Source organism: Lynx rufus, unplaced genomic scaffold (assembly GCF_022079265.1).
Source record: "Lynx rufus isolate CCGP_SWC_20201006 ecotype Redwood Valley unplaced genomic scaffold, mLynRuf1.p SCAF_9, whole genome shotgun sequence".
In the NCBI taxonomy this organism is placed as follows: Eukaryota; Metazoa; Chordata; class Mammalia; order Carnivora; family Felidae; genus Lynx; species Lynx rufus.
The window spans coordinates 88,587,699-88,613,858 of NW_025814897.1; the positions used below are offsets into that span (position 1 = coordinate 88,587,699).

At 48.9% G+C, this 26,160-nt stretch overlaps 1 protein-coding gene across 2 annotated transcripts in view; it reads right to left on the minus strand.

Annotated features, from left to right (window-relative positions):
• Positions 1-5,057: 5,057 nt before the first annotated feature.
• The window catches only part of ELF5 (E74 like ETS transcription factor 5), a 42,964-nt gene continuing 21,861 nt past the window's right edge, over positions 5,058-26,160 (minus strand). Inside the window, exons 3-7 of one of the 2 annotated variants that reach the window (XM_047071906.1) lie at positions 18,235-18,468; positions 14,982-15,032; positions 6,987-7,055; positions 5,603-5,798; positions 5,058-5,154 (exon numbers count right to left, since the gene is read on the minus strand). In XM_047071906.1, the coding sequence (XP_046927862.1) occupies positions 5,058-5,154; positions 5,603-5,798; positions 6,987-7,055; positions 14,982-15,032; positions 18,235-18,468 (647 nt within the window). The remainder of the gene's footprint in view (positions 5,155-5,602; positions 5,799-6,986; positions 7,056-14,981; positions 15,033-18,234; positions 18,469-26,160) is intronic. The other variant, XM_047071907.1, reaches the window with a different exon arrangement.

Sequence of the window (26,160 nt, forward strand, 5' to 3'; positions counted from 1 at the left end):
AATCCAGTGGTCCCATTCAGCAATGCCACTTCTGGGTATATGCCCCAAAGAAGTGAAAGCAATGACTTGAAGAGCTGTGTGTACACCCTGTGCTCATAGCAGCGTTATTCACAATGTCCAAAAGATGGGTAGAACCCAAGTTTCCATTGATGGATGAATGAATAAACATAAGTTGGTATATCCAGACAATGGAATATTAGGCTTAAAAAGGAAGGAAATTCCAACACATGCTGCAACATGGATGACCTTTGAAGGCATGAGGCAAGAGAAATAAGCCAGCTACAGGACAAATGTGGTATCATTCCACTTATATGAGGTCCCTAGAGGAGTCAGACCCTCTAGACCTAGAGTGGAATGGTGGTTCCCAGGGCTGGGGAAGGGGGAAGTTAGTGTTTAATGGTCATACAGTTTCAGTTTGGGAATAGGAAAAAGTTCTGGAGATGGATGCTGGTGATGGTTGCACAACGCTGTGAATATATTTAATGCCACTGACTTGGGCACTTACCATGATTAACTTATTAAATTTTGTGTTTACGTATTTTACCACAATGAAAAACAAAATCCCATGGTCCATCCTCCTTCCTTCTCCCACGTGGTCTCTTAGCCGTGTTTGACACAGTGGATCATTGGAACTTTTTAAAAAAAGGTAATAGGGGCGCCTGGGTGGCTCAGTCGGTTAAGCAGCCGACTTCGGCTCAGGTCATGATCTCATGGTCCGTGAGTTCGAGCCCGGTGTCGGCTCTGTGCTGACAGCTCAGAGCCTGGAACCTGTTTCAGATTCTGTGTCTCCCTCTCTCTGACCCTCCCCCGTTCATGCTCTGTCTCTCTCTGTCTCAAAAATAAATAAACATTAAAAAAAATTTTTTTAAAAAGATAATAGCTTTTTTGAGACATAATTTACATACCATAAGATTCAGGCAATTAAAGTATACAATTCAGCGGCTTGTAGTATGTATACGGAGTTGTATAGTCATCATAATTGATTTTAGGACATTTTTGTGCCCCCCCTCCCCCGCAAAACCCTGTACCATTAGCAATCACTCACCCTGCCCCGAACTGAACCTTGCCCCAACCCTTGGCCATCATCAGTCTACCTGCTGTGTAGAGATGGGCCTGTTCCACACATTTCATTTAAATGGAGGCCTACGACACACGGTCCTTGTGACTGGCTTCTTTCCCTCAGCATCGTGTTTTCAAGGCTCTTACATGTTGCAGCGTGTACCGTGCTTCATTTCCTTTTATTGCCAAATAATATGCCACTGTACGGATGTGCTGTGTTTTATTTACCCGTTCGTCAGTTGACAGACATGTGGGCGCCTCCACTTGTCGGCTACTCTGAATGATGCTGCTGGGACCGTTTGTGTGCCTGCTTTTGTGCGGACACGTCCTCTTCAGTTCTCACATCCTCACCTTCAAGGGCATTTTCCCTTCAGCTCTGGCACACTGCTGCCTGAAGATCCACTCCCGGTATTTTAAAATCGATGATTTGTTCTCCTGAGAGGAGTACTTGGTCGGGGCTTTTAAGCTCTGGGAGGGAGCTCCTTGTTCTTGTGAAATCCAGTGTCAGAATTTTGATGCAAAAACACATTCATCTTGTATTTCCCTGAGCATGAGCATCGCTCCAATTATCTACGAAGGAAATGAGCTTTAAGACCTTAGCACGTGCGTTTCTGAGAGAAAAGCGGGCAGGCTCTGTGGCCCCTTCTTGGCCCCTTAGTTCCTGGCACCACAAAGCAGATGGCCGAATTCCACTTTCAGTGAGCTGCTGAGACAAATTGAAGGCTTTAAGGTCCTCATCAGAGCTTCTAACAACGTGAAAGGTTAGGAGAGGTGAACTCAAAAAGTTCTGTATACTTTTAGATTTTGGACAATTTTCAACAGTCACGAATATACTGAAAGTTTTCTATCTAAAGCTCTACTGTGATCTTTTTTTTTTTTTTTTTTTTTTTTTAAAAGCAACCACTTTTCCCTCATTTGACTCTTTGAATTTTGCATTGTCATTTTTAGGGTTTTTTGTTTGGTTTTGGTTTTGTTTTTTTGCTCTGGTATCGTTTGCTGGCAGTGTGGTATTTTAAGCAGCTTTTCACATTTTCCGTTCTTTAGTGACTTGTGTCACGGAGCTCTACGTTCAAGTAAAGCTCACATTTACATTTTTTTTTTACTTTTTTTTTTTTTTTTTTGAGAGATAGAGTGAGACAAAGCGTGAGCAAGGGAGGGGCAGAGAGAGAAGGAGACAGAATCTGAAGCAGGCTCCAGGCTCTGAGCAAGCAGTCAGCACAGAACCTGATGTGGGGCTCGAACCCACGAACTGTGAGATCATGACCTGAGCCGAAGTGAGACGCTCAACTGACTGAGCCACCCAGGTACCCCGTAAAGTTCACATTTTAAAGAGTATAGTGGGTTGAATTAAGTCCTCTAGAAGGATAGCCCGTGTCCCAACTCCGGAAGCTGTGAAGGTGACCTTATTTGAAAGGAGTTTTTGCAGATGTCATTAAGTTAAGGGTCTCAAGATACAATCATCCTGGATTATCCAGATGGTTCCTGAATCCAAAGATGAGTATTCTTCTAAGAGACGAAAGGGGAGAAGGAGGGGCAGGCCAGTCGCAGGTGGAGGCAGAGGTTGGAATCTTCGAGCCCTAAGCCAAGGAGGCCTGGAGCCACCAGAAGCAGAATGAGGCAAGGAAGCATTCTTTCCTAGAGTCTAGGGAGGGGGCATGGCTCAGCCAACACCTTGGTTTCAGACTTCCAGCCTCCAGAACTGGGAGACAATACATCCCTCCTGTTGTAAGCCACCAAATGTGGTCATTTGTCATGGGCAGCTCTAGGAGACTAATGCGAAGAGGATGCTGGTTTAATGATTTTGTAAAGGGAAAACTTCTTGAGTGGCAGAGGGATAAATTCTTTTGTTCTGTGAATTGCTTGAAGCCCCCCCTCCAGGGCTGGGCAGCATCTCTTAGGTAGTGTGTTACTCCTCCCCCCACTCCCCCACCCCGCTCTGACCCCCACCTCAGTCCCCGCCATCTCCCCCCGCCTCAACTTCTTGGTTCTGCTTCTGCCAAACTCTCTGCTGGAAAGTTCCCAGTTCTCTCCCGTCAGCAAATTTCCAATTTTCTGGACAATCTCTTCTTTCAGTGGGACTGTGGGCTTTGATCCATCCACTGCCATGGCACTTACCTCTTCAGATGGCCACGACGGAGGTCCCAAGTTCAAAACGTACAAGCATTCTGGGTGTATGGAAACAAATGCCACAATAGGGCAAGAACATAGCTGAATGTCCGGAAGGAGGTATGAAGTGGTGACCAGATGCTTTGCCCGAAGGGGGCAGTTTCTACTTAGCCCCAGGAAATTATTGCCACAAAGCATGGAGAAAACTAGTGTGGCCGGATCTGAGTTTTTAAAAGAAGCTGGAAATCTGCATTTTTCAGTCAATCCCCTGATTTTTAGATAAGGTAACTAATTCAGAGTGAGAGACAAAACCAAACCTCAAAACGAGCAAAAAAAAAAAAGTGTGTGTGTGTGTGTGCGCATGCTTGCACGTGGATACCAAACAGAAACATATCCATAGGTCCCACTCACCTATGTATTCCATTTTGTTAGGGGAACCTCTGCCTTAGGATGTAGAGGTGGTGGGTAGGGTTACTGCATATATTTCTTGCATCTTCTGGGGCTCTTTACACGTCCCAAACGCTAAGAAACGGAAGTGTCGTCAAAGGTTTTCCAGGTCGCTAATGCTTTGCCGAGTCTGCCTTGTGGAATTTAACGACACAGAGACACTTTAACACGTTAAATATTTTATTCACATTGTTTACAAACTATATCCACCTGGAAAACACGTGAATCCAAAAATAGATTATTTTACAGTAATTCACATTTTTTTTAAACACGTTGCTTTTGAAGTTAAACTCTACGCACGGAGGTCCTCAGCCTGTATCCTGTTTCAGTGCCTTGTCACATGGAAATCCCTGCTCGGGTGGAGTAGCAGTCCTGGGGCAGGCCACCTCATTGTAGGTCACTAATGGCTCCCCCCCACCCCCCCCCCCTCGCCCCGTGAGTAATGAGAAGATGTCAGTGCAGACTCAAACCTGTGAACATTTACTGGTATAAATTCACTCTCGCTACTTTTGTCAAGGAAATGTGTTTTAGAGCTTGAGTACATGCCAGGAAGACAAAACAAAAGAGGCTTATACATTTAATCGGCCATTACAGAGTGGTCAGGGCACTGCCGGGTCTATAAAGGTTTAACGCCTTGGCTACTGACGGAATCAACGAGTTACAATTTAGTGGCACTGACAGCTGGAATCAGAAACAGCGGTGATTTGGAAATCGGTACAAGTATCTGTTGATTAACTTGGCTGCCCCCCCACCAGGAGGAGAAGAGGGGGAATAAACTCAGCAGGAGTAAATAATGTGCCTAATTTTAAGTGTGTTGCTCTAGAAAGATGGCCATGGGAGTTTTGCTGAGCGGCGCAAGAGATGCTCTGGTTCAGAAACTTACTATTAACCCATGCTAAATCCAGTCACGTCCCAGCTTGATGGATTAGCTCCTTTATTAATTAAGAAACTTTTCTATGGCATTTGACGTGAACGACTTAAAATCTACAGTATGTTTGTCTCACCTACGTCTCATCCCCTCCCACTATACTAACTGCTTTTCCTTTGTGAGCTGCCACGGTTAAAAATGTGAAAACTTCTGAGCCTTTCGAACGGGAGCATTGGACGAGTCTCCGGTGGCAGAACTGGATCCTTTCCTCCGAACAGCACCAATAGCATGGGCTATTGTGTGTCTGCAACTCTTGATTCGGGAAGTAATGTTTCATCAAGGTACTGCGAAAGATCACCCCCTCCTCCCCCTTGGGTAAGGAAAAAAAAAAAAGGAATTTCTTAAGAGCTGCTGCCGCTGTCCCCACGCAGATGACAACAACTCTGAATCCAAATGTAAGCTGACAGATGGAGAAATTTTATCAGCACATTTGCAGGTTGACAACAACAAAAAGACTTTGCAATGTCTCTGGTGATCCGATTGTTTTAGAAGACAGAGATCCGTAAAACCGAGCAGATCATAGCTTGTCTTCCTGCCACCCGTGTGCATTTTTGCCAAATTTGTACACTAGCCTCCGGTCGACTCGTTCCAGAATTCCCGTTTTGTAGTAGTACCTGAGAAAGGCAAGCAGAAGAGGAATGTGGGGAGGTTCGCACCCCCCCGGAAAACAACAGAATACAAACCCTGTCCTTCATTCCTCTTAGGTGAGCAGGCTGTCTTTGGTTACCCTGGTATTTTCACACCCTGCTATCAACTTACACTTAAACCTTTCCCAGACATCTTGAAGACTGAGCCTCCCCACTCTCAGTTCAAAGCGCGTTTTGTGTGTGCATGTGTGGGATGGCCTGCACTCAGCATGATCCCCGGGGCCACTGCCAAGAATGCGAAGGACGGCGTGTCCATTTACAAACCATAATCCCACCTGTAACTAAGAACCACAGTGTTGTCTCATGACCTTTCGATTATCAAGGAAAGAGCTGCAAACACAGTTTAATCCTCTGTGGCTGGCCATTTTGTATAACTCTGCCCGAAGGCTCATGGCATTTCATGCTCTCAACTTACCTCAGGGCTCTGCTCAACTTTTCATACGTCATTCTGTCATTTTTCTTCCTTTGTCCCCACATCTTTGCCAGGGCTTCTGATTTTACCACCCGAAAAATACCTTGTTCCCTATCTTCCCATTCCAGAATGCCACAGTTTTCTTCAGGAGATAGAAGCAGGTCTCGCACAAATTCCCATAGATGAGAACTTTGGAGGCCTTTTGAGAAGGAAAAAAAAAAAGTTACTTAAAAATTTTTTAAGGGGCACGTAGGTGGCTCCGTTGGTTGAGTGTCCGACCCCTGATCTCAGCTCAGGTCATGATCCCAGGGTTGTGGGATTGAGCCCCATGTCGGACTCTGTGCTGACAGCATGGGGCCTGCTTGGAGCCTCTCTTTCCCTCTCTATCTCTCTGGCCCTCCGCCCCGTTCATTCTTTTCCTCTCTCTCTCTCAAAATAAATAAATAAACTTAATTTTTTTTTTTTAATTCTAAGAGAAGTATACAACTTCTCATTAATTTATGAGAATAGCTGCTTCTTTTATGGGGTTATTTTCCATCGTTATGACCCAGTGCTCCAGTTGGAACCTGACTGAGCCATGAAATGTCTGTCTTCTATGAAAGCAATCAGAAAACACACATACGGGGACGCCAAATTTAAACTGACTAGAAACACCGTGGCTCACACACTGTCCTCGCTTCGTGGAGCTATGCACTAATTCTTAGGAATTAATTAAATGACAGTCAAATGGGCCGACAGGCATTATGGTTGTACTCAAATCCCATAACCCTACCTCTCTGGGCAGACCAATCCTACAATTTTGTTTTTCATGAAAAGCTGGTATTTCTCTTGTTTTCTTAACCACTTAACCACACTTTTCCATTGTGGTTAAGACTGTCTGGAGAGTCCAACCACCTGGGTTTGGGTCCTGAATTCACCTCTTCTAGCTCTGTAATCGTGATCTCTCTAGTTATCTGTGAAATGGGATAAGAGTACCTACCTCCGAGCAGACGTTGGAGGATTATGATTTAATACAGAGTTAGTTCTGCACTGGGTAGATTTTAGGGCCGGGAAAGGCTAACAGAACTGCCAACACCTGGTGTTTTCTCTACTATTGTCCATGAGTACTTCAGAGAGAAAACTCCCCAGTAGACCAGGAGAAATAGACCCTTATTCAGAAATTCAACACGGTTAGAAAATTTCTTTCCTTCCTCATTTTAATTCTTGTAACACGATGTCTAAGTGAAAAGCAATGTGATTTTGATGCCATAAAAGTCAACTTTTCTGGTACCTTCTTCGGGAAACAACTGGTCCCATTCAAACATTTCAATTTGAAAGTGTATTAGAGTGCCTGTCTCATGAGTGGTTATAGGAAATTAGAAATGAGAAATGGCATCTCCACACTTACTCGTTCGACTATGACTGTGACAGTCTTGACTTTTGGTGCCACTGGTTTTCAAACAGTTGGAATCGGCATCTGAAATAGAATGATTTGTAGCGGGAGAAGTCACTCAGAGCTTAAATCACACCAAAATGAGCAACTCTTAACTGGACGCCTTTGTGGCAGCCAAGGCGCTTTGGGGGTAAATGGTAGGTGCAAGGTGTTTGCCTGCAGGAAGCGTTTGTACGCTGACCCGCCGGGTGCCAGGTTCTGGGCTCTGTGCTGGGAACAGGAGACAATGAGACAGACCTGGTCCCTGTGCGGGTGGAATTTAAGGACCCACAGGCAAGGCAACACACGAGTCAAACGAACAATCCACCTATTTAAGGTGTTGGGAAGGAAGCAAGACATCAGATAGAGAACAAATGGGGGGGGGGAGTGCCCACTTTAGGTGGGGTGGCCAGGGAGGGCCTCCTGTGCAGGAGGGATCTGCGCAGATGTGAGGAGGTGCGAGAGTGTTCCGGAGGGAGGGAGAAGCATGTGCAGAGACAAGCATGCAGAGAGAACCAGTGAGGCAGGCATCTGTGCCCAGGGGAGGGGCAGACAAGGATGCTGGGGAAGCCGGCTGCTGGCGGAGCCCACAGGGCCTTCCTTACAGGCCATAGTAAGGACTCGGGGTTTTATTCAAAGAGTAAAGTGAAGACTTTGGAGTTTGACAAGATCCACATTTAAAAAATTTTTTTTATAAATGTTTTTTAACGTTTATTTTTGAGACAGAGAGAGACAGAGTATGAATGGGGGAGAGGCAGAGAGAGAGGGAGACACAGAATCGGAAGCAGGCTCCAGGCTCTGAGCCATCAGCCCAGAGCCCGACGCGGGGCTCGAACTCACAGATCGTGACCTGAGGTGAAGTCGGACGCTTAACCGACTGAGCCACCCAGGCGCCCCAAGATCCACATTTTAAGAAAATTTCTCTGACTCGGGTGTGCAGAACAGACTGGAAGGGACACTAGCAGGAGCAGAGAGAGACCAGAGCTGATGAATAGCATAAAGCAAGGCAGGAACTCAATACAGAGCTCAATTAGAACTCACGCTGTAAGTAACCTCTTGAGACCCTCGCACAGCATCGTTTCAAAGTAGTATATGGTTTACGGAAAAACGAAACAGGTGGTACCAGATCTCACCCACCCACCCCCTGCCGCTCCCCTTGGTCACTTTGCTCCAGCCACACTGGCTTCCTGGCTCTTTCTGAAACTCACGTGCACATTCTACCCCAGGGTCTTTGCACTTGCCCTCCCTCTGCCCTGAGTGCTCTTTCCTTGGATATCCGTGGTTCGGGCCCTCCTCTCCATCTTTGCTCAAAGTCGCCATCTCGGTGGAATCACACACACTCACCCCTACTCAGCATCCTGTATCCACAATCCCTTATTTTATTTTACTTTTTTTTTTTGCCTTAATATTTATCACCATCGAACCTGATCTTTTATTCAGATCTTTTATTTAGAACACCTTTTATTTAGTTCACGCTCTATTCCCATCAGAAGTCAGGGATTTGTGTCTCCAGATGTATTGTCCCCCTGACACCCAGCCCAGGGCCTGGAGTATGATAGGTACTCAGTAGGTAGTACTGAGCAACCACTATACCACATGCCATTCTGTACTAAGCATGGGTACTGTGAGTCTAGTAGGTATACTACGTTATAATCACTGGATGAAAGGGTAAGTATGTTGTCAAGGAAAGGAATGGTGTCCTGTGTACCACACTGCTGACCAGGTCAATCTGTCTCAGTGCTACTGGGTCATGTCTCTCCCTGGCTTACCATCCTGCAGCAGCCTCCTCTTGTCTCCAGGATGAAGCCTGCCACGTTAGTCAGGCCTTTCACAAACCGACCTCCACCCAGCTCTCTAGCCTTCTGTCTTGCTGCTTCCCAACTTCTTCCCTTCTCTTGAGTTAGATAGTCCCAATGCAAATCGGCTTTCTCCTGCCTCAGGGCCTTTGCATAGCTCCCTGCTCCCCACTTCCACCAAACCCACTTTCACTCTCCAGACCTCTTCAGGAAGTCTTCTCTGAACTTACCCCTGGGTCAGGTCCCCTCTCTGTCTCCTAGCGACTGTGCGTGCCTTAGTATCACAGCACTAGTTCCACTCCACTGCAGTGGTTGATCTGGTCTCTTTTCTGCTCTACCGTGGAACGCTTGCTAAATGCCAAGTGCTTGTTAAGTGCTTCGCGCAAACTATCTGATTTAATTCCTGCAACCACCTTGTGTGGTACGGTTGCTATGTCCACTTTATGGAGGAAGAAATGGAAGCCCAGAGAGCTGAAGGATTTCATCCCGAGCGGTGGAGGCAGGACTTGAACCCAGGGCAGTTCCGTTCCAAAGCTGACGTTCGGAGCTATTACCCTAGCCTGTCTTTCACTGTAGGTGTTTGACAGACGTTTCCCGACTAACTATGAGCTAAGCTTGTTGAGCGTGTGCTGTGGCCGGGTACTCACCTCACCCACCCTCGTGGTGACCGTCTGTTCCTATCCCCACGTGACACGGAAATAAACGGCGGCGCAGGGGGCTCGGGGAGCACACTGCAGGTCATTGGCTCGTTTGTTCGCGAGTAGTGAGCCACCGCACGCCCACGCCACGAGGTGCTGGAGGCATGGCCCAAAAGAGGTCCAAGTCTCTCCTCTGAGACCTCCGAGTGGGTAGCAACATCTCACCAACAAGCCAATATGGACCATTTTGGCCGGTGATAAACGCTGGCAATATTGAAACGGGGCGGGGGCAGGGAAAGCCGCTCCCCGGATGGTAGGGGGGGCGGGGCACGGGGCAGGTCACGTGCCTGGCCAGCGCTGGAGCAGGCCGACCTCAGAGCCCTAAGCTCCAGCAGCCCCAGTGCATGTCCACTGGAGCAAACAATGAGGTGCACGCATGCCTTCAGCCTTCAGGGTCCCTGGGCCTCTTCACCCTTTCAGATGCTACAGCCTGGAATTGCACTGATGTGGAAAAACAGGCCCACGCACACGGGCAGGTATGTGCAAACCACAAGTGAATGCCCGGGCGAGGTCAGCGGAGAACGGGGACAGCTGCCAGGTGGAGAGACGTGAAAGCAGGTGAGCAGGACAGACAGCTGGCCGACTGCGACAAGAAAGACCGCTGCCCTTCTGTCCCCTCGGACGCCATGCTGCATGCACAGCGTCCCCCACGGGGCAGACCTGTTGTTGGGTTAATTTAATCTTTTAAGAAGAGAGAAAGCAACTGGAGTGGTGAAAATAGACGAAGGTGAATTACTAACCGGTGAAGAGACAATAAGCTTTCGCTGAAATGCCAAAACGGCAAGAAGAGGGAGGGGAAAAGTCGCTCTTTTAATTTTTATGATTTCTTCCATGTGTTGCAGATGAGGGGTATTCGGCTGGCTGGGGTGAACACAGGATAGGTCAGTGTGAAACGGGGTTATGTGGACTGTGGGAGCCTCTCCTTGTGGGTCTTGCCAGACATAACTCTGTTTTATCTGCCCCCAGTCCTCACTGGGGGCTTTGAAGCCACTCACGGGTCCCCTAGACTGAAGGCCTGGCTTGGCAGGGTGGCAGTGGGGGGCCATGGGGGCAGAGGCGCTGTGGCCATCAATGAGATGGCCGGGCAGAGGCAGGTTTCCAAGTCAAAACCTCCACTGATGCCAGCCGGAGGCCACAGCACCCCCACGAACCCGCTGTATTTCTTTGCCAGTGGTATTCTGGGGGACACTTCTCCCTGTCTCAGAACTATCTTTATCTCGAATGTGTCCCCGCAGCTAGGCTGTGCCAGTGTGGGGTGACTGGGACGTGGCCTCGGTTCTCTGCTGTCTCTGGGATTTGGAAAGGTTCGGTTGCCTTGAGACTGCTAAAATGTGGCCAAAGGATACATTCTCAGTCATTGACTGAAGTCCAGAAGCCAATATGGGGCAGGAGAGGCAGAGTTACCAAAGCAGCTCATCACATCCCCACGACGTGAGCGGTGACATAGAGCCCAGTCTCCGTGTCAGGAGGAGAGACTCTGAGCCTAGAACCCAGGCCTTCAGGCTTTGTTTTCTGGCGTTTCTGCAGTGGGGGGTGGGAGGGGCTGGGGCGTGTCACTTGGGCCAGTCCAACAGTTTCAGAGCTTGTTGGGCCTGGGTCCCTTCAGCAGGTACTAAGTTGAAAATCATCTCGTTCTCTGGATCACTGCAGAGCTGGGCCCAGACCCAGAAGATTCTTGAGCCTTGGGTCTCAGCTGAGGGGGCAACAGAATGAAGAGAAGGGTCTAGGTGCTTGTGCACGTATGCATGTTTGCGTGTGTGTGTGTGTGTGTGTGTGTGTGTGTGTGTGTGTGTGTTTGGTGAATGGCATAGCGTATACAAGAACAGACTTGGAGAAAATGAATTGGAATCCCATCTTATTTGCAAGTTATTGCTCTTCTGATTTCCTCAGGTGTGAATGGGAGTAACAAAACCACCTGTTGGAGTTTGAATGAAGATTAAATGGGCTAAAGCATGTGCAATACTCTTCCTGGCACCGCTCTGGGCACGTGTTTTACAAATGCCAATGAGTGATGTTAATGTTCACCGAAGACTCATGGGAACATTACCTGAAGCCTACGGGATGCCAGTTGTCTTGGTTGGCCAAGGCCTTGGCCTCTGGCTGGCACAGCTCATTTCTGGGGTGGATGGTGTCTAAGATCGTGAAACATCACCTGGGCCGTGGGCATCATGATCATATGTCCTGGACTTTCTAGAACAGGCTCCTTATATGATCTGTTCCTACTAAACTGTACATTAGGGTTTCTGTTTGGGGAAATCTGTGAGAGAGCCAGGGGCCCAGTGGGAAGGCTGTGGTTTCCTGGCTGTAGCCGTGGAGGCTGCAACTCGGCAAAGCTGTGGTGCTCATTTTCGGTTGTACTCACCAGACCACATGACCCTGAGTTCAGTCTAGAACTTGTGCCTCCCTGATTGCAGCAGGCTGGGCAGGGCATGCACTGGGAGCGCTTGTCTCCATGGGTGCGTGTGCCAGAGAACCCAGCTCAGAGTCCTTGTCTTATCACCACCTCTGCCTCCAGAAACTTCTCTCTGTCCCTCCCGTCACCTGGTCTGGGCCACCATCCCCATCACTCTCCTCCTGGACAGTAGCCTCCTGGCTGTCGTCCTTCCTGACCTAGACACCACAGTCTGGGGGATCTTCTTAAAATGCAGATGGGATCTTACTGTTTCCTGCATTAGTGGCTTTCCAGCCTGCTCAGAATGACATCCAGACTCAAGAGCTGTACATGACCTGCCTCTGCCCTGCTCTTGGCCTCAGCTCCCACTCCTCCCTCTGCTGATGTGGCCAATGATCTACCAAGGTGCTGTCCAAGAGAACTTATCATGGTGACAGGAAGCTGAGCAGTCCTGTGTGGTAGCCACTAGCTACCTGTGGCTATGGAGCACTTGGAATGTGGCCAGTGTGACTCAGCAGCTGAATTTTAACTTTATTTAATTTTATTTAAATTTAATAGCCACCTGTGGCTAGTGGTTACCATATTGAGCCTCCTAGTGTGAGAGTTTCTAGCCTTTTTTTGATTCTTCCTCAAGGGCTCCAAAATTGATCCTGCCCCAGGGCCTTTGCACTTGCCACTCATTCCCTGGACCCTTTTCTTCCTTCTTTTCCTGGATAACTTTCATCCTTTAGGTTTAATTTAAAATATTTCTTCTTCCAGGAAGTCTTCCCTGGTCCCTAATTTAAATGCAATCTTTCCTCCATCACACACACAGCACCCTATCTTTTTCCTTTGCGATATCGTCATACTTAGTCATCACATATTTATTATGGGGATTATTTGCTTAATGTCTCTCTCCCTCTCTTGCTTTATGAAGGCAAGACCAAAGTTATCCTCATCAGTGCAGCCATGGCACATAGTAAGTGCCTGGGCCTGGCTCATAGTAGGTGTTCAATAAATATTTGTTGAATGAATGAATGAAAAGGGAAATAAAAGGGGTGCCTGGGGGATTAAATTAAAAAAACTTAAAAATTTAAAAAAAAAGGGAAAGAAAGGAATGGGTAGGAGAGTAGGGGTTAAGGGCTTCAGATTTAGACACACCTGGGCTGCTCACCTTCCTAAACTTTAACCTCTAAGCTTTAGTTCCTATGTGGTACTAGGTCTTGTCTTACAGAGTTATTGAGAAGATTACCTAAAACAATGTCTATAAAGATTCTAGCACAGGGCCAGCTCTTTGTAAGCACTCAGTAAATGCTAACTGCCATTGTTATTATTATAGCAATGACTCTAATTGGGGCTAGTTGTATACTCATGTAACAACTTCTTCTAAAGAACTTACGACACGCTATCTCTTCCTAGCTGTGAGGAAGGCAGGTTGGCAAAAAGACACCCATTTATAGGTAGAGACACTGACCCCTGAGAAAGGGTCAGGCAGGTCAGACTCATTGCTGCTTAGGAATACAGCAGGTGCCTGTCCCTGGGCCTCAGTGGGCTCATTTCTTCCAGGGGCTTCTCCTGGCCTGGGCTGGGTGGAGACAGCTGGGTTTGCACCCTGCAGACTGCTGCGGAAGGATTCTAGTGGAGCTGGGAAGCTCCATGGGAGCTTTGTTCCCAGACAGGGATGAGGCTATGCTCTGAGGCCTGAATGCAGGGATGCCTCATGGAAGGCAGACCCGCTCTTGTGAGGTCCACTGGGGTCCATGGGGCACCTCGGGCCTCTATAAGCCTGCAGAATGTGGTTCATGGATGCAGCTATTCCTGCACTAAAACTCTGAATGAAAAAACCCTTCATGGGGCACCTGGGTGGCTCAGTCGGTTAAGTGCCCAACTTCAGCTCAGGTTATGATCTCGCAGTTCATGGGTTCAAGTCCTGCATCAGGCTCTGTGCTGACAGCGCAGAGCCTGGAGCCTGCTTCAGATTCTATGTCTCCCTCTCTCTCTGCCCCTCCACTGCTTGAATTCCCTCTCTCTCTCTCTCTCTCTCTCTCTCTCAAAAATAAATAAATATTAAAAAATTAATTAAAAAAAACACCCTTCATTAACCAGATAACCTGAATCCTCAGTTGATTGCTTGGGACTTTCAGAACAGAAACAATAAGTCATAAGAACCCATCTGTCTGTGTCTGCCCCTCAGAGGCCTCAGCAGTACCCATATGCTCTGTCCTGTCTCTGTAGATGAAGGAGCGAAGTCTATGGAGGGAAGGGGCCTGCCCAGGACCCAGCACCCACATCTCCTCTTAGTTCCCAAGCCAGGGCCGTTGTGTGGGACTTGGCAACTAAAAGTAATAACCATCATCGTCTTTAAGAAAATGAAAGCTCCAGGGGCGCCTGGGGGGCTCAGTCGGTTAAGCGTCCAACTTCGGCTCAGGTCATGATCTCACAGTTTGTGAGTTCAAGCCCTGCGTCGGGCTCTGTGCTGACAGCTCAGAGCCTGGAGCCTGCTTCAGATTCTGTGTCTCCCTCTCTCTCTGCCCCATCCCCACTCATGCTGTGTCTCTCTCTGTCTTAAAAATAAATAAAACATTAAAAAATTAAAAAGAAAGCTCCAAAGTTCCCTTTCCTAAACCTCCGTCTGCAAAAGTGAAACTGTGAGGGTTAGTTTTCAGAATCAATAGGGCTCTTGTAGGTCCTCCATCCCCTTGTAATTGAAAACTGCTTAGTGAGCTCAGATCTTGAGAGACATTTGCAGCTACAAGGCCCCCATGGCTAGTAATTATGATGATTATTGCTCACAGATACCAGTGTTTGGAGCGTCCACGTCGCTGGCATCTGCCAGCCACTTCATGTGCACTGTTTCTCCAACTCACCACGACCTGGCGAGGGCCACTCCATTTTGCAGATAGGGACACTGAGGCTGGGGAGGGCAAGGAATCCATAAATCCAAGCCCCGTGCTCTGCCCACCACATTTCTCCCTGCTGTCTTCTCCTGGTCTGTGACCGTTTCTAGGTCATCAGCTTTTCAACGTGGTCACAAAAGGCCCATCAAGCCCCCGTGCCCAACAGCAGCCTCAGCACAGCCTTGGGCAGCTTGAACTTGGTTACTTACAGTCCTTGATGGCGGCCTTGGTCTCTTCTGTGTCATTAAAGAAGGAGTAACCTAGGAAAGAAAAAGAAGTCCACAAACCGCACCGTGATCCTGGGTTCCCTGGCCAGGAGAGGGGGTGCGGGGAGAAGGGGGGACAGCTGTCCTCTCTGTGGGGTAGTTTTATTTCAGAAAGAATCTTGGAGACCACCTGTTGCTAATTGGGCCACCCTGAAGCCATCCTTGGGAGATGACAGTCTCCTGGTTTTTAAAGGCCTCCTGGAGAGGGCCCCAGGGCCATGCATTCCAGCAGCCTCTAGGATTTTCCCAGCGGGCCTAGACTCTGAGCTGGAACTTGTCACTGACCCCAGTGGGACCTTGCCAGTCACTCAGTCTCCAGGCTCGTGTTCCTCGCTGGCCACAGGTGACAAAACTACGTCTGAGTCCCCCTTCCGCTCTCAGGGTCTGTGGTCTATGATGTAGCCTCTAATCCTCTGGGGATTTAAATGCCTGCTACGTGCTGGTCATGGGAAAATGGACGCAGGAGGCCCAAAGAAGTGCAAGGCGCGCTGAGAGGCTTTAACAAGGATTTGGGGGCCATGTTGGGGCCTTGGTTTGCTCCTCTGAAGCATGCGGTGAGTTGGGGGTGAATTCGGAGTTTCCAATCAAGTTATCATGTAGCAGTACAGGAAAAAGGACACCTCTGTCCTAGCTTGGTGGCCAGTGAGCACCAACTTCCACTGACTCAGGAGGCCGGGACAGGGCACATTTGGGACTGTTTATTCCTAGCGCCATTTTCTGATAGGTTCTGCTCGGCCGGGACACCTTGGTCCGCTCTGCCCACAGGGCCACCAGAGCACAGGATAGAGGATTAACCGATGAGGGACCCACTCCACCTCCACTGTGGCCCCCGCACTCCTTGCTGACCTCATCTTCCAGCAGCCAGCATCCCTGGGTTTCCAGGCCCTTAAATCTTACTTAGATACCTCCGAACCGGACAGCACACTGGGTCCTACGCTGCCCTGTAGCTCCTCCCGCTGTCAAAACGTACTTGTTTTGTGTCCTATTCTTTTTTTTTTTTTCAAAAAAATTTTTTTTAGTGTTTATTTTTGAGAGAGAGAGAGAAACAGAGCGAGAGCAGGGGAGGGACAGAGAGAGAGAAGGAGACACAGAATTTGAAGCAAGCTCCAGGCTCAGAGCTGTCAGCACAGAGCCCAACGGGAGGCTTGAACTCACGAACCAGGAGATCATGACCTGAGCCGAAGTTGGACGTTTAACCGACCGAACCACCCAGGCGGCCCCTCTGTGTCCTATTCTGCCAGAGTCCTAATCTGTGCAGTAATAGAAGGCCTAAACTAGATAATAACCAGATCACCATATAATTAATTAATTATCCAAATGCAGGCACTTTTGAGAATGAAAGACAGTGCTAGTAACAACTACTCTGGGATAATGGGTGAAAACGATGTGTCCCAGGCAAATTGGGCCACTGTGAAGTCTGGTCACAATACGTGTACTTCAGTTCACAATACACAGCACACATTCCTGCTTGAAGAACGTTGCTGGCCTGAAATTCCCCCGTTAGAGTTAGCTTTGTGACTCCAGGGATTCCTCAGAATAAGAAGGAGCCAAATATGGTCTGTTTGAAAAACAATTGTTTTGGGCTTGTTTTGCACAGACCCTGAGGCGATGGCACTAGGAATAGGGATTTGGGGTTGTAACAAATGTCAGGGAAGGGAGGTACCCATGCGAAGAGACCCCAGCACAGCGGCTGCTGGGGGCCTGGGGACAAACTTGATGGACATGATGTTTGGCTAAGGCTGGCAATGCCAAGCTGCATCCTCTTCCAGGATGGGACACCTCCCTCTCTGTGACCTAGGGGTTCTCATGCAAAGAGGTTCCCTCAGAAGGTGCTGGAGCCTGGAGCTCTACTCTGAGCTGCTGTGATTGACTCAGACTTTCCCCTTTTCAGGGAGGGCCCACTCTACACCCAGACCACTTCTCCTGGCAGGGCACTGTCACTGGCTAAAGAAGCCAGGACTGGACAACAATGGACAGCAGGTCTCTTTGTCCCTTCCCTGCCCCCGATGGGTCGTGGCTCCCAGGACAGAAGCTGAGCAGTGCCCCAGGGCCAACATCTATAGCTTGCCCGCCCTCAGGCACTCATGATTGGGGAGAGCAAGGGGAAAGCAAAGAATTCTTAGAGTTGGAAGGTCTTCTGTGGTTTTCTGCCCAGACAGGAATCCCTGCCCCAGCACCCCCATCGATCAGGGGGCTATTAGACTGCTTGATTATCTCCAGTGATGGGGAGCTTCCTACCTTGAGTATATTTTGAAGCAGTCTTCCCCCCAAAAAAGGTGCTAACCTTTAGAAATGTCTTTTCTTAAAATTGAGCTGAAATATGTTTCCTTTATTTTTAAAAATTTCTTCCCCTTGGTTATATGCATAATGACAAAAAAAAAAAAAAACAAACCAGCTGCCATTTATTGCATTTGCACTTTTTTATGCTGCTCCAGGCAATGTTTCACTGAAACCTGTCACCTGTGAAGGTGTATTATTATCCCAGGGTACAGACGAGGCAATGGAAATCCAGAGAGGGCAAGCCCTTTGCCAGAGGACCTATGGCTCCAAAGTGTTGGAGTCAGGATTGGAACACAGGTCTTTCTGAACTCAAAGCCTTTGCTTTCTATTGATTTTCTATGAATTAACCCTGTTTGCTGTATGACATCGGAGAAGTCACTTAATAGCTTGGGACCATAGTTCCTTTATCTGTGACGTGGGGATACAGAATCATACGTTCTCAAAAAGAAGCCTATCCAGTTTTAAAACACCTGTTCAACATTCCGCTCTTGCGGGGCCTGTTGAAATGTTAAAGAATGCCACTGACGCCACCTTCTGGCTGTTTCTCCTTGACCGTTAGGAAAGTGATCACGAAATGTCAATGAATCGGACTCCCCTGGAAATGGGAAGGGAAAGGGTCTAGTTAACTTTCTCCTCCTTCTGCTTAATGAAAAGTCAAGCAGAAACCTCTTCTTCCATGGTTTATGGTTGCAAATCTTAATGAACATACTTGCTTCCCCTTAACTTGCTCCCTCTGACCTGCGATCTCTAATCCTAGCAAACTAGAACTTACAGGTATTGAGAGGTTTTGGTGACGGGGATGTTAGTGAACAGAGAGTTCCAGCGAATGAGATTTTGCCGTGTGAGTCACATCGTGGGGTCATTCGGTCCCAGTCCCGGGCCCCTCCCCTGGAGGCCCGGCCTTCTGGACACTGACCTTGCGAGCGGATGTTCTGGAGGATGAAGTAGAGGTACTCCCCACAGAGGCCGGCCGCCTCGGTGAACTCCTCCTGAGTCATGCTGCACAGCTGCGGGCCGCTGATGTTGAAGTGGCAGAAGGAAATGCAGTTGGCATCCAGCTTGTACTGGTCACAGCAGAACTGGAGCCATTCCCAGACGTGGCGCTTGGTCCAGTACTCGGGGTGGACGGACGTCCAGTAGGAGTCGCAGGCTACGCCAGAAGAGAGGGAAGTGAGGGACAGCCGCCTCCAGGGAAGCCTCTAGAGGGCCCCCGAAGGAGGCTTCGGTTGTGTTAACACCCCCACCCCTCTGCTGTGAGTTAAAAGAGCCTCTGGCTTTGGGGTGCTCTGGGGCCCAGGTTACCTACTCCACTGCAAAAACCAGAAGAGACTGGACCTTACAGGTGGACGTCGGGGCAGGAGAGAGGATGACGGGTGAGAAACCCAGTCATGGCTTGGGAGTGCCTGGACCTAGTCTCGATGCTTAGAAAGAGGAGAAGTAGCAGAGAAGGGGAGAACAAGGCCCTTCAGTGGTTCGGTTTCAGACAACAGGTTATCAAGAGCACACTCTTTGGGGCCTGACGAGCCCGGGTTCCAACCCTAGTTTGGCTGCTTGCGACTTGGGCAGGGTCCATAGACATTCAAGCCTCAGTTTCCTCATCTGTAAAATAGGTATCATATGCCCAACTCACTGGGCTGTGATGCAATTTGGAGTTAACGTACATAGGCTGTGTAGCGCCTAGAAAACTATCAACAATTCAATGGTTATTAAATGCTGACTGTGTGCCAGACACAATCTGAAGCTGATTTGATTCCCTCTGCTCTTACAACAGTTGCCAACACTAGCTGTTGGTTTGTGCGCTGTTTCTGGTCATCTAGGGCCGAGGGTTCGAGCTGGTGAGACATTGCCCGCAGTCCGACAGAGCTTGGATCACCTTAGCGGTCTCCTCTGGGGAAGAGAGACGTGGGGGAGTTGATTGTATTGTTGCTTCTGTGGTTTTGATGATGCTTTTCTACCCTGAGGCCAGAGCCCCGTCACTCCGTCAGAGGAGCCCCATACAAACCCAGAGAGAAGTGGGCACCGTCTTGTCTGGGAGGCTGGGAAGGGGCCATGCTTGGCTTGGAACAGAGACTGGGCGCTCAACAGCTCTGTCCCAATGCCAGGAGGAAAGGGTGGCAGACGAGTGTGGAAAAAGTGAGGAGAAAGGCAGAACGTAGAGGATGGCACAGTGACTGGCTCGGGCTGTGTCGACGACAGAAAGCGTCACTCAGAGTTAGACTCCACAGCAAATGTCAATGAGGCTATTCTGACTCCCCCGTAAACGCTGCATTTGCTGCCACTGTCCCCAGTGAATCTACGGAGCTTCCAATCCAAGGCAAGAGAGATGTTCGCTGCCTGTCAGGAGTCTTGCTCCTTCAGGAGCTCCTCAAGCACCCCTGGTGCGTCAGCTTCTCAAGGGCCTCAAATCCTCCCAAATAGGAATGATCAGGCGACTTCACAGAGGGGGAAACTGAGGCTCCCCCTAAAACTCAGAGCCCTTCCAGAAATCTCTTTCCCTACCATGGAGTGGATTGAGGGGTGGTCAACTTAAACAATAGATTTGTTTTCATTTAAGTTTGTAATCAGAATTTTATATGCATGTGGATAAAGGGTCGGTAGTCTGTCAAGATGGTCGAGATCAATGTTGTTGCCTCTACCTGGTGGGTGAGGAGAACGAGGAGGCCGCCTCACTTCTTGCTTGCTGGTCGCTGGCTGCGGCCCGCCCACTAGCCCGTGAGGGGCACCTTGGGGCCAATAGGGTCTACTGGGAAAATAGGGCAACCATTCCCCTGTCTGGTCTGTGCTTTCATCTACTGATTTCTGGCTTGAGTAAACCTCAGGGGCCTTTGACATTCCTGGTATTCTGATGAGGGATGTTTATGAGCCTTGAAATTCTTCCACCCTTGGTCCCTAGCTGAGTCCCCAACGGAGATGGCTATCGGTGTGCAACAGTTGGAGGATACAGTTTATTTCTTTCCGTGGAAAGGTTTCGCCAAGTCTCCATTCCCTCCTCTTTCCACTTCCACCCCCTTGTTATTTTCTTTGGCACGTGAAGAGGGCCATGTTGTTTCTGGACGCTAAAGGGCCTGGAGGATTCGGAGAAATGCTTGGGTGGGGGTGGGCACTGACACGAGGAGGTGTTGCTGGCAGGCTCTGTTCCCCTCAGCTCTCTCCTTTGAAGCTCACCCACAGAGCAGGCTTTGTGTGCGGCTCCCCCTGGAGGAAAGCCAGAGCCAGAGCCAAGCATGGCGGGCTCTCTTCAGGGAAGGCCTTCCCACAGCCCCCGGAGCTGAGAGGAAAATGGCTGTTCTCACTACACAGAGGGCAAAGAGAGTCAGCATAATGGGGTGCTTTCTAGTTGCCGTGTGTTTCCATGGTCCTGTCCTCACTAGAGGGGTGCAGCGATGAGGCTGACAGAGGTGAGGAAGGCCTGCTTCCTCTGGCCCCTCCTCACCCTCTCCCCTGTGGCTCCCTCAGGATTGCTCCTGGGCCAGAACAAGGTCTCCATCTACCGTCTCCTAACTAATTCTTGCTCATCCTCAAGACCACAGCTCACTCCCCCATCTCAGGGAGCCTTCCCACGTCTGCACAGCCCCCTCAGGTGTCCTTCTCAGAAGGATTCATGCCTAACCACCGCCGCCCCCCCCCCCCCAAACATTGAACTCCACATGGCTGGCCAGCTCTGCTTTGCTCACCCTGAGCCAGGAGTGCACGCGGCCTGGCCTACCCCGCTGTGGATGCTCAGTGAGTGGAACTGACTGGCTAAATGACCAAGGATTATTGTCCCCACTTTATAGTTGAGAAAAAGGAGATTCTGGGAGGCTATGTGACTCTACTAAGGCCATGTGGGTAGTCAGTAAAGGAGTTAGGTCCACATCAACTCTTCCGTCTTGCGTCATATCATGCCTCACTGTCCTCGGTTGAGGAGGACCCAGTCGGACACATCTCAAAGACTGACTAAAAAAGATTTGGACGAAGGCAGACTGAAGGCATAAACGCACATGATAATTATATACACACACACACACATATGTGTGTGTGTGTGTGTATGGTACGCTATATATAAAAAATTTATGTCTAACGTGTAATATGTAAAATATAAGATAATGTGAAATTTACGTATATATGTATAATATCATACATGTATAAAATTTAGTTTAAAAAGGTTTAAAAAATCAGAAAGAGGATGAGAGACTGATGATGACCAGATTTACAATCTTTAGAATGGCATGAAGAAGACTCTTTTGCCACCTGAAAGACATGAACTCAGGGCAGATAAAAGAAAGGGTGGGGCCCCTGGATGGCTTAGTCGGTTAAGCGTCTGACTTTGCCCCAGGTCATGATCTCGAGGTTCACGAGTTCCAGCCCCGCGTTGGGCTCTGTGCTGACAGCTCAGGGCCTGGAGCCTGCTTCGGATTTTGTGTCTCCCTCTCTCTCTGTCCCTCCCCAACTGTGCTCTCTCTCTCCAAAATAAATAAACATTAAATGGTGTGAACTGAAAACAAAAAACAAAACCGTAATGTCAGTTGAATGTCTGACTTCGGCTCAGGTCATGATCTCACAGTTCTTAGGCTTGAGCCCCGCATTGGGGTCTGTGCTGATGGCTCAGAGCCTGGAGCCTGCTTCGGATTCTGTGTCTCCCTCTCTCTCTGCCCCTCCTCTGCTCATGCTTTGTCTCTCTGTCTCTCTCTTTCTCAAAAATAAATAAACATTAAAAAAATTTAAAAATAAATTAAAAGTAAATTTTAAGAAAGGAAAGGGTAATGCACCCACAGAATATATTATCTTTAATAGGTTGTGTTGTCTGGAAATACAAAGCGTTTTTCTTTTTTAAAATTTTTTTTTTCAACGTTTATTTATTTTTGGGACAGAGAGAGACAGAGCATGAACGGGGGAGGGGCAGAGAGAGAGGGAGACACAGAATCGGAAACAGGCTCCAGGCTCTGAGCAGTCAGCACAGAGCCCGACGCGGGGCTCGAACTCACGGACCGCGAGATCGTGACCTGGCTGAAGTCGGACGCTTAACCGACTGCGCCACCCAGGCGCCCCCAAAGCGTTTTTCTCAATGCATCTAGCATTTATAAAGTAATCAAAACTCTTTGGGGAAGCTGAGCATAAGCCCTTCTGCCTATGTGTGCAAATGACATCTCCTGCCTGGAAGACTTAATCTAAATGTCCACAGGCCACTATTAAACATCAGACTCAGCCAGCAACTTTGAAGTTGGAAGTGGGTCAGGACATTTGTTCAAGGGCCAGCTACGCTGGGAGGAAGAACTGAGCAGCTAAGGGAGTTGTCAGCAATTCTGGTCGTGGTTGGGGGGTAGTTCTCACAAGTGATGCTATAACCTGCGGTATATATAAACTCAGAGGGAAGACTTAACCTTGTAGAGCTGGGCTGACACACTCACATGCCCACATGGTCAGCAGCGAATGTCCATGGAAGGCACTTAGAAGAGAGGCAGGCGTTTATGTAGTAAGTGCTCATTAAATACCATCCATTTATACTTGTTAGTACTGGGGCTACCCATAGCACTACTTTGATTGTATTTCCTCAAATACTTCTAATAGGTTCTCTGCGTGTGTCTGTGTGTGTGTGTAGGTCGGCAGCTTTGTTCCTTTCCAGAGACTTGGGTTTATTTTCTTTATGAAAACAAAGGAAGTTATACTATAAAGCAAGCTAATTTGTCCTTGAATTGCCAGCAGGAGTTAAGCAACCAATGCTGTCCAAAATGTGGGGACACTGTGTGGTTTTGTAAAATGCTTGATGTTCAGGATGCACATGAGACCCATGCTTCCCCACTGGGGTGGAGGGGCAGGGGCTAAATCCCCACAGAGGGTGCCAAAGGTAAGGGGACCCACATGATTAATGTCTGGGCATCTCCGATGGTAATGCCAGAGAGTGGGTCCATTAATCCACTACTTCCATTCTTTGTTACAGACACCTGCTGTCTTCTCAATCTTATGCCAAGTGCTCTTAAAAAAAAAAAAAAATCTAGGTGAGTCCCTTTGCCATCTCTTCCACATGAATTGCTGCCCCCAAGCCCTTCCTACATAGAAATTCTGGAGCCAACACTATTCATTATTTTGGAGCCTCACTTAAAGCAAAAATCTAGGTGGGGGGAGATTTTGACTTTTCTTTGCTATGCAACACAATGTGAAATCTGCAGACTGTAAACATAGTTTGAACTTCGAGCTTTGAGTTATGTTCCCAGACCCTTTGTAGGAGAACTTGGTCTTTCTCCTCTGCTGATCGGGGAACTTCGGTGAGAAGGTTTGTGAAGCTAAATGAACCTGCCAGCTCCTGCATTCAATCAGACCCTTGTTCCCATCCTCCATTCTAACTGTCCTGTCAACTAACCTGATGTGGAAGGGACCTGAAGAAAAAGACCTGGAAGGGATTTGTGTGGATTAGCTGAGTTTGAGCTGCGGCATGGACCTTCCTGATTTGCAGTCCTGACTCTTCAGCATATTAGCTGTGCAATCCTAACTTCCTAACCTCTCTGGACCCCAGCTTCCTTCTGTAAAACAAGAATAATAATAGTGCCTACCTCTTAGAAGGTTTGCTGTGAAAAGGAAAAGAAATGCCTGTAAAGAACTTAGCCCAGTTATCTGGACGGCAGTAAGCCTTCAATGGAAGTCACCTGTAATTTGTTACTATTTTGGGACTGTGTTTGTTCTCAGGGAAATGAGGTCTTCCTTACCAGAGCTTCAGTCTAGGTGAGGAGAAGCAGAACAAAGCAAGCCCAGGGCTCGGCGTGGGGAGGCAGACAGTCTGGGTCAGAGGAGGCCCGAGTTAGACAGCCTGGACCATAATTAGCATGATTTATTAGCATAGGGAGTTGGGAAAGTTTTTTGCCTGGGGCTGCACTGAAGAGAGCCGGTGAGTGGACTGGGTAGCACGGGGGCACCATCAATTGTGGCTTTGTCACTGAAAGGAAGGACTTTATGAGGGGGGGAAGCCTGAAATGATAAATTGTTTCCAGGTTTCCTCCCAGAGATGGTCTAACTCCATCCAAGAGCCCTTCTTAGCGTTCCTTCCAAGGCTATGGAATGATTTAGACCATGAGATGGTGGAATGGGAGGGAAGCCCGGAGCAGCATAAGAAACTGGATGGGAAAAACACTGGAAGGGCTGGTGGCTATCAACAAAGGGCTGTGGCCTGGGGGCATGTGGGGCTAGGAAGGGACAGGGAGCATCAAGCCCTGAGTGGTCCTGAGGCCACAGCTGCCCAGGAGGCTCAGGTGTGTGCCAGATAGGGTAGCGGGGGTGAGTGCTGAGGTCTGTCTCTAGGGGGTGCTCGTGGGGTTGTGATCACTGCCACGGGCTCATCTCCCACTTTTCAGTGGATTTTGTTTATTTATCTGGTTTTGACGTAGAAATTCTTAGACTCTATTTTGCGTGCGCTCTCAGACTTCTATACCCAGCACATGAATCTTGCTTAGAAAAGCCGACATGGGACCCACATGCCTCTCTCCCTGATCTTCTGGGTATTAATACCCAAAAGGTTTTGCACCTTTTCAGATAAAGTTCTTTCTTTAAATGAAATTTCCCAGGGGCGCCTGGGTAGCTAAGTCAGCTCAGCATCCAACTTCGGCTCAGGTCATAATCTCATGGCTCACGAGTTTGAGCCCCGCGTCGCGATCTCTGCGGTCAGCACAGTGCCTGCCTCAGTTTCTGTCTCCATCTTTCCCCGCCCCTCCCCAGCTCCTCCTCTCTCTGTGTCAAAAATAAGTAAGAACATCAAAAAAAATGTAAATAAAATTTGCCCCGGTGTAACAATAGTTTGACACACGAGTGTTAGGATGTACCAGTTAGCATACCGGCCTCTTTGTGCCCGTGGTATCGTCCACACTGTGCCACCAGGTCCTAGATCACATCGCCCATTTTACAAAGTAAACCAAGAAAGTAAGGCACAGAGAGGTGAAATCCCTTTGTCAGGTCACATAGTGAGTAGGCAGCGGAGCCAGCAGTAGGTCGGGTACGGGTACTTCCGTGTCTACACCTGAGGCTTAGCGACCACCGTGCTGTACTGTCTTTAACGTGCGGTGGGGATGGGAGGGGGAGCCAGAGCCTGGCCTTCTCAACTGTCACCTGAGGTCCCCGAGGGACCTCTCAGGAACCCCCAGAACCGCCCCGATCTAGAAACCGCTGCTGCCGACAAAGTATAAACCAGAATCCAGAGCAGAGGGGGTACCGCCTGGTGGTGTGGCGACCCCGCCAAACGGCGGGAGGGTGGCGTGTGGGGAGGTTCAGGATGGAGTGCCAGAAGCTCAGCGCGGGGCCAGGATACTCCGTGGCTTGTCAGCGCTTGAGCGGGGAAATCTTTCACGAAGTCTCGTATGCTTGTGAAATATATGCAGCACGCCTGCCACGCTTGCATAAAATTGTCCAGTATTTGCAGTCCTTTAGTTTAAGGGGGCAGGAGGGAACGCCAGGGCGAGTGAATGAAACCCTAGGGTATGTTGCAATCTGTGACCATCCACTCCCCACACAGAAGGCGCGCTCCGAAGAGCAGGTCAGACCCTTTGTGGTTAGCGCGGGGAGGGCACAAATTCAGCTGCTGTCTGCTAAAGCCATTTGAAAAGGTTGTGAAAACAGCTGGTTTTCCTGACCGAGCTGATTATTCCTCTCTGCCCTCTTGTAGACATCGTTCGTCCGGCGGGCACACCCTTTCTTTCTCCTTTTTTTTTTTCCCCTTTGGTCTCCAAGTATCGAAGCTGTCAAACTCTGAATCGGAACGGATGAGAAGGAGACCTTTGTTGCTTTTGTTCACTGCGGAAACTGAAGAGAGGAGCAGGACCGTGAGGTGTTCCTGGCAGCGGTGAGCACCTCCCAAGTGCCTGGCGTTTGACGAAACGCTTTC